Source organism: Phalaenopsis equestris, unplaced genomic scaffold, assembly GCF_001263595.1.
Source record: "Phalaenopsis equestris unplaced genomic scaffold, ASM126359v1 Scaffold001228, whole genome shotgun sequence".
In the NCBI taxonomy this organism is placed as follows: domain Eukaryota; kingdom Viridiplantae; phylum Streptophyta; class Magnoliopsida; order Asparagales; family Orchidaceae; genus Phalaenopsis; species Phalaenopsis equestris.
The window spans coordinates 6,985-21,444 of record NW_018165667.1 but is presented as its reverse complement, the minus strand read 5'-3'; the positions used below and the strand labels follow the sequence as shown (position 1 = coordinate 21,444).

Genomic DNA, 14,460 nt, shown 5'->3' with positions numbered 1-14,460 from the left:
ACGTAAAACCTCCTATCTTTCTAGGCTTTTTGTGTAAATCATCATTACACAAATCTAAGTCCTAATTAATAAAATTGACAAGAGTTAACTTAAATTTATATCATCCTAAATTGAGCCAAACATTAGGATAGTTTGGGGGATTACCAAGAACCTATTTTGGATCTTTAATCTTCTCTACTTTTCTTCCTTTGATTCTTAAAACAAAATCTTTCACCTTTGAACCAATCCCTATTGAAAATTTCACAATTATGTTCGTAGAAAACCCTTTCCTTTTGAACTCATGAAAATAAAAGATTCCCGATTTTTAACGAGAGTTTTTTTAGGTGATCCGTCGCTTAAGATATAATTAACTATAGGGGCTTGCCCTTATAGTGAACTTAAAAGAACCCAGACTTAAAATAAACTCTATTTGACTCCCATATCAAATAGGGGAATATGTCGGTTATCATGCAAACTTGCAGATCAAACGGAAGTCATTTATTTCTATAGTTTATTTAATTGAGCTTACTATCAAGCAATGTATTACCTTTCAGGGTGGTACATTACTCGTGGTTAGCTCAATTATCCAAACTGTAGGAATCAATGGGATGAGTTTGACCCCATTTTCTTCAAATTAAAATACATTATTTCTAAACACTATATTACGCTAAATTAAACCGCACCCAGCCGTATGGCGACCGACATGGCACTTCTCGTCTCTCTTTATGTTTCTCATGTCAAAAAACTTTGTACAAGAATGGTTACTATACAATCCTTTTGTTTTTTAATTAAGTCACTTTCTATCTCTGGATTAATAATTAAGTTGTTTATCTCCCATTAATGATTAGATTAACAAGTAGTTTAACTATGCCTCGAGTAGCTTCCATATATCTTAACTTATTGATGATGGGGATTAATTTTTTCCCCTATAATTCTAATGTTGATATGGTGAATAGAAGCATGTACAATTGATTTATGGAAATTCATTTATCAACTCCATGCACTAATTTAGGATGAACTATTTTCCATAACAATTAGTAAAATGACAATTGTATGTAGATTGTCTACACAAAATTAACTTTGAATTTTGACTATATCCGGTGGGAAAATGGGAAAATAAAAATTCATGTACATCTTTCTTAATGGGCAATGGTAAGTGATCCTCACCTATGAGCATATTGTTTCTTCTCAAACTCAACATCACAAGTAATCTCTCCCTAAGGAAGTCAACTCTCTTCTTCCATATTTAAGAATGGCTTCACAAACACAGTGTTGCAGACATAATACAAATCCTATTATAGTTTATTAGACTAAAAGTCTGTTTAGGGTTGCTGCAACTTATTAAAAAACAGTTGTGAAACTGCCGAATAATAATCAGATGCTCAAAAAACTGTTTTGGTTATTACAAATTTTTTACTTTTTAAAAAGTCAAATCACAGCTTGAAAGCTACCACGTCACTTTGCGATGAGCGGGGAGACAATGCAGATTTCCAAAACTCAATTTGCCCAAATAGACAAAATTGAGGTACAGTGGCGCACCGCCACCCCAAACAAACCCTATGCATTTTTATTTGCATGCATTCCACAGAGTCATATTGTGTCATTTCCAATATTTAGCCATTAATGATGATGATGCTCTGATCATCATGATTAATGATGACACAATCTCTAAAGTAGCAGAGCTTGTACTTCCATACATAATGTTTGAAAGTGTTTTTAATGAAAACAAAGTTGAGTTTTGTACTCTTGAAAATATTTTGTCAAACAACGTATTGCTTATCATTTTATTAAAGCTCATTATCAAATAAAAACTCAACAATATTCAATCTAATTTCTAAAAAATTAAAAGTCAGGAATGTTGTCTTTTCCTTATGTTATTAAATTTAATAGAGTATACATCATTTGGATTATTACCGAACATCTTTAACAATATTTAATGAATTAGGACATCAAAAAGTTATATTTTATAAGCTTTAAAGTAGTGTCCGAAAATGAACCTCCCAATATAAAGAAAATATTTTGGCTGTCACGCTGCCATAGACGTTATCGACTAGCAAAGTTTATGTTTTTTTATTAAAACTGTTAACATAGTTATAGGAAAAAATCAATGAGATTAATTGGTGTGATATGGTACAATTAACACAGATTTCATATGATAATATGTAGACTTAGGGTCCGTTTGGGGCAGCTTATAAGTGAGGGCTGCGTTTTCAAAACGGCGTCGTACCGTTTGGTTCGCGCGTTTCGCCAGCTTATTCGAAACTATGTTTGGGTTTTTACACTAAACGCAGGCCACGGGTCGACCCCTGCAGCCAGCCCGCAGGCCGCGTTTCAGGATAAGCAGCTTATACTGAAATACACAAGCTGCCCCAAACAGACCCTTAACCCAAACATCCGACTTCTGTTTTTAATTTACTTTCTTTTATATACTAAATTCTAGAATATTTGTATAAATAAGAGTCTTATTTATAGAGTCCAGAATAAGCACCAAATAATACAAATATATATGCAATTCTTCGTTTGCGCATACCCCTTCCACGGAAAAGCTTTCTTGCCCTGCCCTAGCCGCGCACGGAGATCCATCGCCCTCCTCCTGCGCACCGAAAATCTTCCTCCAGCCCCGTTTCCTTCCTTCAGTACTTTGCTGCCTTCCACCGTTCTTCTTCTTCGGAGATCTTGCAGTAATATTCCTTCTTTTTTTTTGTTTCTTCTCCATTTTATTTTATGGATAACAAACGACGATCCTCAACAGCTCCGATTCCTTCTTCATCCCGCGTTCCTGGCCTCCTTTGGCTTCTTCGGCATTCTCGCAGGTATATGGTTTTTTTTTTTCTTTTTTCTTTTTCCGTTAATTCCATTTTTTCGAATCCTTCTTCCTGTTTCATTCCTGGCTTAAGGCTGCTTTCCTATTCACTTCTCTATCTCATTCCTTCAGAGGAAGCTTGTAGAGTATTTTTCTATTTTCCTAAATTGCATTTTCTGCTTCGCTGGTTGGTTGTTTCTGAATGTTAAGATGGATTCATTGCTAGTTGGATTATACCTTAAAGAAACAAAAGCCTGTCTACTTTGCTTTTGGGCGCTGGTCATTGGTTACCACTCTCAGGTGATGTTAATTTATATGGAATCAATGTATCTTGATTGTTTTGCCAAAGTTTTCATGAGAGATTTTTGTTCTATTATTGAATGTTATACATAAAAGAACAATTTTCTTTGGTTCTTGGTTTTTTGTGGTGAAGCCATAATAGAAATCATGGCGACAGTTCCTATCAGGCATCATTTACATCATTGCAGAATTTATATTTAATACAATATGCCAAAAGTGTATATTTGATACAACTTCCCAAAAATTTATATGTTTTTTTATGGTCAATATGCCAAAATTTTATATTTGATACAATATTATATGTTTATTAAAGTATTTGAATTGTGTTTGTTCTGTTATATGTGAGGTATTTGCTCATGCATGCCATTGGTGTTAAGCTTTTTGGTTAATTCTATGGTACTTCTACTTTATAGTTGAACAAATTTTAAATTTATAGTTGAACGAATTTTTTAAAAACTGAAGCTAGGAACATATAAATGAGTGCGTTTATGAATCCGAACCAAATCAATTGAGTATGTGTTAGATATGTAAACACATCAGAATTTAGTGGCATGTATGTAAATGTTATTTTGGGTAATTGTCACAATTAAGATAGCCTTTAACTGCCATCTATATCTGTTGTTTTTTTTGCTCATTCTATTTATTTTCTTGCCGGTGGAGTTGGTGAAATCTCAATACATTCAGATGTCATTTTCTCATTCTATTTATTTTCATACTCTGTTAGAATATTGCACTAAATTTTGAATACATTCAGAAGTCAGTATATATTTAGATGTTGCGTGCAAATACATATGTAATAGGTTAGCGTTATCTTTATTTTGACTTGTTTACGTTTTCTTATAAGAATGTTAGCTTGCTCTTTATTTTGATTCGCTTATGATGTTTAATAACTTACTCTTTAAAATACAGGGCCGAGCTCTAATCGCATCCGCATTACACGAAATCCGACCCGAAGCAACGCTATATAAACTCAGGTTCGTCGAGGGTTTTGATAGGTTTCTTCTCCATTCTAGACGACCATCTTGTGCCTGTTGTAATCTCCCGACCACCACCAAGAACCTGAGAAGTAGATACAAGGCGCGAAAATGAAGACGATCCTCTCATCTCAAACGATGGATATTCCAGAAGAAGTCACTGTGAAAGTTAAAGCTAAAATTGTAGAGGTGGAGGGACCTCGTGGCAAGCTTACGCGCAATTTCAAGCACCTCAACCTCGACTTTGAACTTGTTGAGGGGGAAAAAAAGCTCAAGGTGGACGCTTGGTTCGGATCCCGAAAGGCGACGGCGGCGATCCGCACGGCCATCAGCCACGCTCCGGACCTGATCACCGGTGTGACTAAGGGTTACCGGTATAAGATGCGCTTCGTGTATGCTCACTTCCCCATCAATGCCAGCATCACCAACTCCAATTCTTCGATTGAGATTCGTAACTTTCTTGGTGAGAAGAAGGTATGCCCTTATTCAGACATTTTTTTTTCTTCAGTGTACGATTTTCTTTATTGTTTCAGAAATCTTAGGTGATTTTATTGGTGGACTTTTCTTATGGATGTGTTGTAGGTTATTGGATGATGTGTTGCATGATTTTTACTTTTCATTGCCAACATATAAATCCTTCTTGCTTGGTTTTAGTTATTAAGATCCTAGAGTTGGAAGTGTTTCTTTGGTGATTTGTGTTGAAATAAATAAATTGATTCTAGTTTGGCCCAGTGGTTTTTGAGGAAAAAAATTGGCTTGCTGTAATTTGTAACCAGAATTATTAAGTAGGTAATAGTTATTGTTGCATATAAAGGGAACTTAATTTATATTGATCATTAATAAGCTAGAAGATGCAGAGGATTCTGAGAGTGGATATTTTAGCTATTGATTATTGAGTTACAGAAGTTGTTTAGATTTATATGAGATGATGTGATGCACTGACTCTCTGCACAGCTTCAACTTTGATGACATATCTTCTCATTTAAGGACATGTCAATATCCTTCATATTTATATTCTTCAATCTCTTGCTATACATGATATACACTAAGAAATTCATTCTTAAGATCATCACATGATTTTTTTTTGTAAATTAAATTATGTCTGCTCCACTCCAGTTGCACCCACATCCAGGTGATAAGCATATAAATCTCAGTATTTTAACATCAAAACATTGTAGTTTTTTAGTGTCACATTAAATTGGATCCACAATTAACTATTTTTGAAAGAAAATAATATAGTTAGAGTTTAAAAGTTAAATTTGGAGTTATTATTTATTTTAATAAAGACATTAAATATTAAGAATTATTTGGAAAAAAAAAAGCATTTTGCAACAATATGTTTTAGCTTGCTATATCCCAAAGTAATTTTCTTTATTTCTAAATATAATTCTTTACATATCAGCAGTTGCTCTCTCCATTGAGTCAGCTACAAACTCATCCATATAATGCTCTGACTTGATCTCGAAATTGGTATTCTTAATATATTGAAATTGATAGTTAAGAAAATATCCAGTAGTATGCAAATGGCAGTGGAGTTGAAGTTCCCATTTCTCATCAATCATATTTAAAATCTCCCTTGAATTGACCTCTCTTCTTAAATTACAGGCTATTAATTTTTTGATCTCATCAATTGCCTTGTAAATAAAACAAATACCTGGCTTTTTTTTTATTTCATCATTTTAAAATTTTGAATCAGCAATCTTGTGATTTTTTTCCTATATGTGACATTAGATCAAAATCTTTTACTGAAAATAATTTTTTGACCTCTTTCCCATATAGTAAGTCATTTAATAGAAGTGAATATTGTCTCGAATGATTGCTTAACTTCTAACAGGCTCTATGTAGTCACATGGATTGCGGCAAATTTTTTTTTAGCACAACCTAGAAGTTTTTTCAAAAAAATTTTATTCATCAATGATAATACCATGAATAGTTTTTTAACTTCTTTTTCTTCTAAATTTTTTTGGCCTATATAGTTAAGCCATTTAATAAAAGTGAATGTTGTCTGAAATAATTGCTTAACTTCTTGCCTGCTTTATGTAGTTAAATGAGTTATAGCAAATTTTGTTTTAACAGGGCGTAGAAGTTTTTTCGAAGAAATTTTTTTCATCGAAGATAATACACATGAATGGTTTTAAATGAATTTATTAATCTTAATTCGGTTGAACTTTTGGATATGTTTGGGTGAAAATCAGACATATTTATAAGCCTTCGAACTGAGTTTGAGGTCCTGAAGGTGCAATATTAAGTATAACTGCAATCTGTCAAATCAATGCGATATTACATTTTATTCGCCGCATAAAATCTTTTATTCATTATGAATGTACATTTTCAGCTTATTTATTTATGACTTGCACAGAAAATCACTTTATATGCTTTGTTTGAATTTTTATGTTAAATCATTTTATTCACCAAGTAATAGCTGTCATTCTTGTGTTTATTATCAGCGAAAAATCTCTCCTAAATGCATTATGAAATTATCTTAATTGCACGGTAGATACCATTTTTCGATTGTTAATATTTGTCTCTATAGTTAATAGATATTTATTTCATTCCAGGTTAGAAAGGTGGACATGCTTGAAGGTTCGAAAGGTGGACATGCTTGAAGGAGTGACCATTATCAGGTCTGAAAAGGTCAAGGATGAGCTAATCCTTGATGGAAATGATATCGAGCTAGTCTCTCGCTCTGCCGCCTTAATTAATCAGGTCCATCACTCTCGCTTCATCACTTCTCACTTTAACTTTAAATCAACTTTAAAAATAGGAAAATTTGCATAAATGCATACCGTCTCATCTCACCTTTGTATGAGGTGTATTTTATTTTTTCAAAAGTAAAAAATGGTGGTGTTTTTTATGTGATACGAAAGATTTTGGTATTATAAATGTAACAAGTATAATTTAGGTGTTAGATATGTAAATGCATATGAATCGGGTGGCATGTATGCAAATGGCTTGTGAAGAGAAAATACATCAGAAAGTTATAATTTAGGTGTTAGATATGTATATACATAAAGATTGGATGTCACGAATGTAAATGCCTCAAATAATATATTATTTTGTTTATTTGAAATAATTAATATTTCCTTTTTAATCACAGAAATGCCATGTGAAGAACAAGGACATCAGAAAGTTTCTTGATGGTATATATGTGAGTGAGAAGGGAAGCATCACTGATGACCAGTAGATCTCATTGAACTCTATATTTATGTTTTATTTCAGTTTAGAGGGAGCTGTTTAGGAATTGACTTCTACCATTATGTTGTCAGTGAAATTTTGTTGTGTATATTTGGTGCTTTGGTTGATTTCTACTATTTATTTTGTTAAATAAATCAAAATTGATTTAGTATGATTGCTTGAATGGACATTGTTTTTTATTTTATTTTCTTTAACAGTAATCATTTTGTGATTTTGTTTTGTTTTTTGGAGAGAGGAAACGTTGTCACTTGGTTGGTGTGGTTTGGCAATTTTTGGAGTAATATTTGACGAGATCGTTTGGCCAAGAAGAAGGTAAATAGTAATGCTATTATATTTTTGTTGGGATCAGTTGTTTCATACAGCTGTCTACCTGCTTTGTTCTTCAAATCGTCACCTTGGTTCAGTTTGAAGAATTGTTTTTTTACTGCTTCATAGAAAATCTGCATTCAAAGGATGCATTTTTGAACACGCATTATTGGTGGTGGTTATAAGCAAACTGCTGTAATTCCCGGCAGTTTTTAAAGTAATTTTCTACACAGTAACTATATAAATCATGTTTGGCTAAGAGTTTGAATTGATTTATTTTGTTCAGTTATTCACATATGTTTATAGACTATTATGAGGCCTCCAACAACCGGACACCAAAATTAATCTCAACCCAAGTTAGTTGTTAGGGTGTGCTTTGAATTTTGGTCTTCTAGTTGGTGTGAAACTTCTCTACAAGCCTTACACATTAACCTTTCTGTCGTATCCGATAAAGATGGAATTCTTAGTGGAGCAACTTTTTCATATTGTGTTTTGATGTTCATATCAAGAGAAATTATTCCGTTCGAACACTGCACGTCTGGACTGTCAATTAGTGACGGTCATGTCGTCATACTTTTCCTATACCAGAGATGAGCATTTCACAAAATTAGCTCTTGCTTTAAAATTGGAGTTTGAAAGATTGGTGTCATTCTCATGGGACCAATCTTGTTAGTACTCTAACTATTGATTTTTGTTGGGATCTACACGCTCGTCTTCATGATTAGTATTACTCGTTAAAGTAACACAATTATTAATATAAGGGGGATTAATATAAGGGGCCACAATGATTAATATAAGGGGCTTCTCTTATTCATATCATATCATGTTCATATCCTCACATCTAAATAGATGCATCATAGATTGAGTCGAATAACCAACTTATTAAGAAGGCAAGCAAAAAGCGAGGCATTAAGAAACTATCAATTCTTTACTATAAGGGAAATTCACTTACATACCATGCCATTCTTATATATTTACATATATAACATCTGAACTTTTATATTTATATTTATAATATTTTGGTGCGATAGATCTATACATGAATATGTTTATTTAACTTTTTTGAAGTAGGTGATAGTCCATAAATATTAAGCTTTGAGGTGTTAGATATGTAAATATATAACAATTGTGTGGTATGTATGTAAATGCTTTTCTATAAAGAATTAAACAAACAAATTAGGAAGGCAATACTCCCTTAACCTCTGGCTGTCTCCCTCCATAAAATCTACTTTAATTGATTAAATTCTAATTAATGAATTCCCAAAAGTCCTTTAGATATCCCCTCACCCTCCTTACAACATGGGAAATGTCACTAGGAAAATGAAAAAAAGGGCATTTACATACAAGCCACACAATTGATATCTATTTGCATATATAATACTAAAATTTTACTTTCTTTTTATATTAATACCACCAAAATCTTTCATGTCACATTAAAAATACCACCATTTTTAACTATTAAAAAAAACAAATATATATATTTTCATGCACAGATAAGATGTGTCGGGTCTGTTTGGGGCAGCTGCAACTTATTGAATAATATGCTAATAAACTGATTAAAAATAATATGCTGATATACTAGGTGCAGTGACAATTATAAATTTTTATTTTTTTGAAAAACTCAAACCATTGCCAGAAAGCTGTCACCGCACACCTATCTAGGTGCAATGTGAAATGTTGTTTTAAGCGTTTTCAAAACGCATAAACTTAAAAAATGCAGTTTACCCAAACAGGCCATGTGAGTTTTCAAAACATCACCGCACCAAATAAGCTGCCCCAAACGGATCGATCATATATGTAAAATTGAAGTTTAGGCGTCAGAGATATGCAAAACCATAAGAATTGAGTGGCATGTATGCAAATCTTCGAATGAAAAAACATTAACAAAAAAAACCCTGGCCCTGACCCTGACCTGTATTATTGAACTTGTGAAGAGTATATCATGAGACCCAGGCAATATTATTTTCATTTTTTAGGGTTTATACCACTCGAATTCTTCATGTAACATATCTAACCTTTTAAAAGCAGGTGTTGGTCAATCATATATTTTTTGAGTCATTGAACTTTTCTATGTATTTACGCCTAAAACTTATTTTTTGCATTTATATCATCAGCATAAAAATATCAAAATGTAATTTTTAGAGAGTGAAACGTAAAATTAAAGTTTAGACGTCAAATATATAAACATATACCAATTGAGTGCGTATGTAGTTCTTTTCTTTTTTTACATTTCTATCAAGAAGCCCAACCACCTTCGACATAAGAAAAATTTGCATATGTAAGACTTATGTAGCGCTGTGTATGTCACTAGATTACATAGAAGATATTGAGAGATTATATCTGCATTATACCCTTGTAACCTCCTTATAGCTTAACTGTTAGGTTATAGTAAGTTCTGCGCTTATATTTTCATTAATTTAAAGTTACATATATTTTATATGAAGGTCAGAGACGATATAATACAAATATAACCCCACAATACAATTTCAAAAAAGCAGCTTATTGGCCGTCCGCTCTTCCAAGTTCCGAAATCCGATGATCCTTTCTTCCTCTCTTCCACCGTCTCTCCTACTCTTAGGTTGTTGTGCTCTGTGTTGATCGTTGGCACGATGGCAACATGGTTGGTTGACAAAATGATGGATGCGATCATCGACTCTTGCTTGCAGTACCTTCAAGGTCGGATCGAATCGCATACGAGCGTGGAGGAGGAGCTGGATAGGCTGCGAGGTTACCGAAATAAGATTCAAGATGTGGTCTCCGCTTCCAACCAAGCACAGATCAGAGATTGTAGCGAGGCACTGGATGAGTGGATGCAGCGGCTACGAGATGCCATTGATGATGCAAATGATTTGCTCGAGGAGTTTCAGTACTTGGGGCTTAAAGAGCAGCTAGCCAGACCCAACGTGGAAAAAACTGAATCAAAAAAACGAGGCTTCATCCCTCCGCTCATTTGGGAATTGGCTCTCAAATTTCGCAGAGTTGGGGATGGTGTTCTCCAAGATGATCCCAACTTGAAGAGATTGAAGGAGGTTGTGCGGAATCTCGATAAAGTTTCAACTGAGGTGAGTAATTTTTTTCAAATTTTAAAATACACTGAAGAGAAGGCGGCTTCCGACGATCGTGAAAGGGGATCCTCCCCTGGACCTGTTTTCATCGGTCGCGGTAGGGAAAAAGCTAATGTTATGAAGCGGTTGGGAGAGCCATCAAATCAAGATCCAAGTGACACAGATTTATACAATAACATTTCTCTTTTGTCTATAGTGGGTCTTGGTGGTATGGGGAAGACGACTCTCTTGCAACATGTCTTTGAAGATGTGAAAGAGGAATTCGATCTGAAGATTTGGGTGTGTGTTTCCAACAACTTTAAAGAGGAAGAAGTCATTACTGATATGTTGAAATATCTTAATAAATGGAAGCCTCATTTAATGAAACTTCCTGCTCTTCAAAACACACTTAAATTTGTGATGCAGTCCAAGAAGTTTTTGCTTGTTCTGGATGATGTTTGGGAGGAGGGGAGTACTACCAAATGGGGGAATGTGCTCTCCCCTCTGGCTAAGGGAAGCTTGGGAGGTAAGATTTTGGTAACAACCCGGATGGATTCAATTGCATCCATGATTGCAGAGGTGATTAGAAAGAAGAATAAAATGTTGAGATTAGAGGGCTTGAAGGATGATGAGTGCTTGCAACTCCTCAAAGCTCATGCATTCGGTGCATTCGGTGCATTCGGTGTTAAAGAAAACAGTAGCCTTGTTCATAATGAGTTAGAGTGCATTGCTGAAGAGATCGTTAAAAAGCTTTCCGGTTCTCCCTTGGCGGCAAAGGTCATTGGATGTATTCTTAAGTCTGAATTGACTCCCAGCAAAAGTAAGCATTGGCAAAGAGTTTTGAATAAAAATATTGAAAGCATAACATCACTGCCTTGCCAGGATAAAAATACAATCCTTACAGTCTTAAGATTGAGCTATTCCATCCTCCCAGATCCTTTAAAAAATTGTTTCGCATTCTGTGGTATATTCCCACAAGGTCATCTATTTGATAAAGATGATTTGGTTCGAATGTGGATTGCATTGGATTTTGTCCAGCCGCCTTCTAACCCAGGAGACACTATCGAAGATATGGGCAGATGGTATTTTGATACTTTGGTCAAAATATCTTTTTTTGACAAGAAAAACTCGACATTTTATACGATGCATGACTTAATACATGCATTAGCACGGGATGTTTCTCAGAAAAAATGCTTTAGGTTTGTGGAAAATAAAGATTTGTCTTTTGACATTCCTGAAACTATTCGACACTTATTTGTTGATATTACAAATCTAGATATGCTGAGAGAGATTACAAAATTGAAACATTACGTTCGTTTTTTTTGACTTGTCGAGAAGATCAAGATCAAAATTTTATGGATGTACTTACTGAAGTTTTCAAAGCATTGAGAAGCGTTCGTGTGTTATTCATGTGTTTTCCATGTTTGAAACTGGTGCCCAGAGTCAATCGAAAATTTGATACATCTCAGATACTTGAATTTTTATAGAACCCGAATAGCACTGCTACCAAAAGCTCTTTGCAATCTTTATCACTTGCAGTTTTTGATCTTTAATTCAATATCTAAATGGGCATTTTCTGATGATTTCATCCCAGAAGATATGAATAATCTTTCAAATCTACGTTACCTAAAATTGCCTCGGAAATCCTTTTCTGGGATGTTTGGGCATTGGAATTTAAAGTCACTTCAAAAATTGGATGGATTTTATGTTAGGATTAAGAATGGTTATAAGATTTGGGAGCTGAAACATTCGAATGAGATTTGTCGAATACAAAAAGTGAGGAATCCTAGATGTCGTTACCGTATTTATAGTGATGAATTCAGTTTTCCTAGTGATGAATTAGATTATAAGAAAAACCTCACAAATTTGTCCTTAGATTGGGGTGACTATGACTGCATAGATAAGGAAAGAAGTGGCACACTTAAATGGGGTTTCTATGAACGCACAGTTGAGGAAAGTGGCACCTTTACCAACTTTGAACATCTGCTTACAAACCTTCAAATAGATAAGAATAGTAGAACATCAAGAAAAGTGGGACCAGATTCAGATTCAGATTCAGAAGTGGTGATGCTTGAAAAACTTGAACCACCCAGCAACATAAAGGAATTGTTGATCCATGGGCACATGGGTGCAGGGTTTACATTATGGTTGAGCAAAGTCAATTCAATTTTTAATGTAGAATACATCAAACTGGATAAGTGTTTGAACTGGGAAATTCTTCCACCTTTTGGGCAGCTTCCTCGTCTCAAGTATCTTTACCTTCATAACATGCCAAAAATAGAGCTGCTTGATAATAAATTTCATCATGATCCAAAGGTTTGTACCCTTCCATCACTGGAGTTGCTACATATTGAAAATTTACAAGTGTTGGAGGTTTGGTTTGATGTAGAAGCAGCAAAAGATAACTGTTTGTTTCCTTGCTTAAAGAAACTCTACCTCAAAGACTGCCCAAAATTGCAGTTGTTGTCCTGTTTAGCTCCTAAGCTCGAGAGATTGGTGTTGAATAAAATTACGTGGAAATCTTTTGACTTTCTAAACGATAACAACAACTGTTGCAACATCTTAATTCGAAACTGCAGCAATTTAAAGAATCTCTCAAGATATATGGCTTCGAGCTATGAGCTCAGAGTGAGGGCAGAAGTTATAAATGATCCATCGGTGTTGATGATGGAGCCATTGAGAAGTACCAAGTCCATTAACTTGCTAAAAATTATGGATTGTCCAGTGATTTCATTTCCATATGGGGCAGAACAGTGGTTTCAAAAAGTTAGTTTCATTCGTGAGTTGAAATTGGAAAGACTTCAAAATCTTCAGGCTCTCCCTTACTTCTCATCACTTGAGATTTTACATATAATAGATGTTCCCAAGCTCCATAGGCTGTCTTACATCCCCGCCTCTCTGAAACAGTTAAGGCTTCAAAAACTAGAAGCATTGCAGGATCTTCCGTCGTTTACGGATGTCTCTTCACTTGAGATTTTAGATATGATAGATGTTCCCATGCTCCAGAGGCTGTCGTACATCCCCGCCTCTCTGAAACAATTAAGTCTTCAAAAACTCGAATCATTGCAGGATCTTCCATCTTTTCGGGACGTCTCTTCACTTAAGATTCTACATGTGAAAGATGCCTCTAAGCTCCAGCAACTGCCTAACATCCCGACCTCTCTAGAAAATTTAAAGCTTGAAGAACTTGAATTGTTGCTGCATCTTCCATCTCTTAGGGAAGACTCTTCACTTAAGATTCTATATGTGATAGATGCTCCTATGCTCCAGCAACTGCCTAACATACCTGCCTCCCTAGAACAATAATGGCTTGAAAGACTCGACTCATTGCAGAGTCTTCCATCATTTAGGGGTGACTCTTCACTTAAGATTTTACATGTGGAAAAGGTTCCTCTGCTTCTCTCGAACACTTAAAGATTAAACATCTCGAATCATTATAGCATCTGCCATTTTCCTTTTCCAAATCTTCACTTAAGATTCTACATGTGAAAGATGTTCTTCAGCTCCGACTGCTGCCTGAAATCCCCGCCTCTTTGAAACATCTTATGCTTGAATATCTCGTATCTTTGCGGTGGTTGCCAATTTCTTTGCCCTACTCTTCACTTGAATCTCTACATATTAAAATGGTTCCTCAGCTTCAATTGCTCCCACCGAAGATCCCCACCACTCTCAGACGATTAGAGCTTGAAAATCTCGAATCGTTGCAATGCCTCCCATCTTCTTTGTTGGACGTCTCATCCCTTAAGTATCTATCCTTAGAAAGCATTTCCCTGCTCAAATCATTGCCAGACCTCCCGCCCTCTTTGTTTTTCCTAACTCTAAAAAAGCTTGATCAATTGGATTGCTTGCCTTCATGCAT

The 14,460-nt window shown here is 34.8% G+C and overlaps 2 protein-coding genes across 3 annotated transcripts; both read left to right on the top strand.

Moving 5' to 3' along the window:
• The first annotated feature begins 2,467 nt into the window (after positions 1-2,467).
• LOC110033585 (60S ribosomal protein L9-like) lies at positions 2,468-7,318 on the top strand. Of its 2 annotated transcripts, XM_020737621.1 has the most exons (6): positions 2,468-2,660; positions 2,732-2,792; positions 3,009-3,082; positions 3,992-4,530; positions 6,640-6,762; positions 7,154-7,318. In XM_020737621.1, the coding sequence occupies exons 4-6, from the start codon at positions 4,168-4,170 to the stop codon at positions 7,238-7,240; spliced, it is 573 nt and encodes a 190-aa protein (XP_020593280.1). In that variant the 5' UTR covers positions 2,468-2,660; positions 2,732-2,792; positions 3,009-3,082; positions 3,992-4,167; the 3' UTR covers positions 7,241-7,318. The 2 variants fall into 2 exon arrangements, with proteins under 2 accessions (XP_020593280.1, XP_020593279.1); XM_020737620.1 differs by lacking the exon at positions 3,009-3,082.
• A 2,770-nt stretch (positions 7,319-10,088) lies between these two features.
• Positions 10,089-14,146, top strand: LOC110033587 (disease resistance protein RGA2-like). The gene is made up of 2 exons (XM_020737623.1): positions 10,089-11,918; positions 12,030-14,146. The coding sequence occupies exons 1-2, from the start codon at positions 10,167-10,169 to the stop codon at positions 13,905-13,907; spliced, it is 3,630 nt and encodes a 1,209-aa protein (XP_020593282.1). The 5' UTR covers positions 10,089-10,166; the 3' UTR covers positions 13,908-14,146.
• The last annotated feature ends 314 nt before the right edge of the window (positions 14,147-14,460 follow it).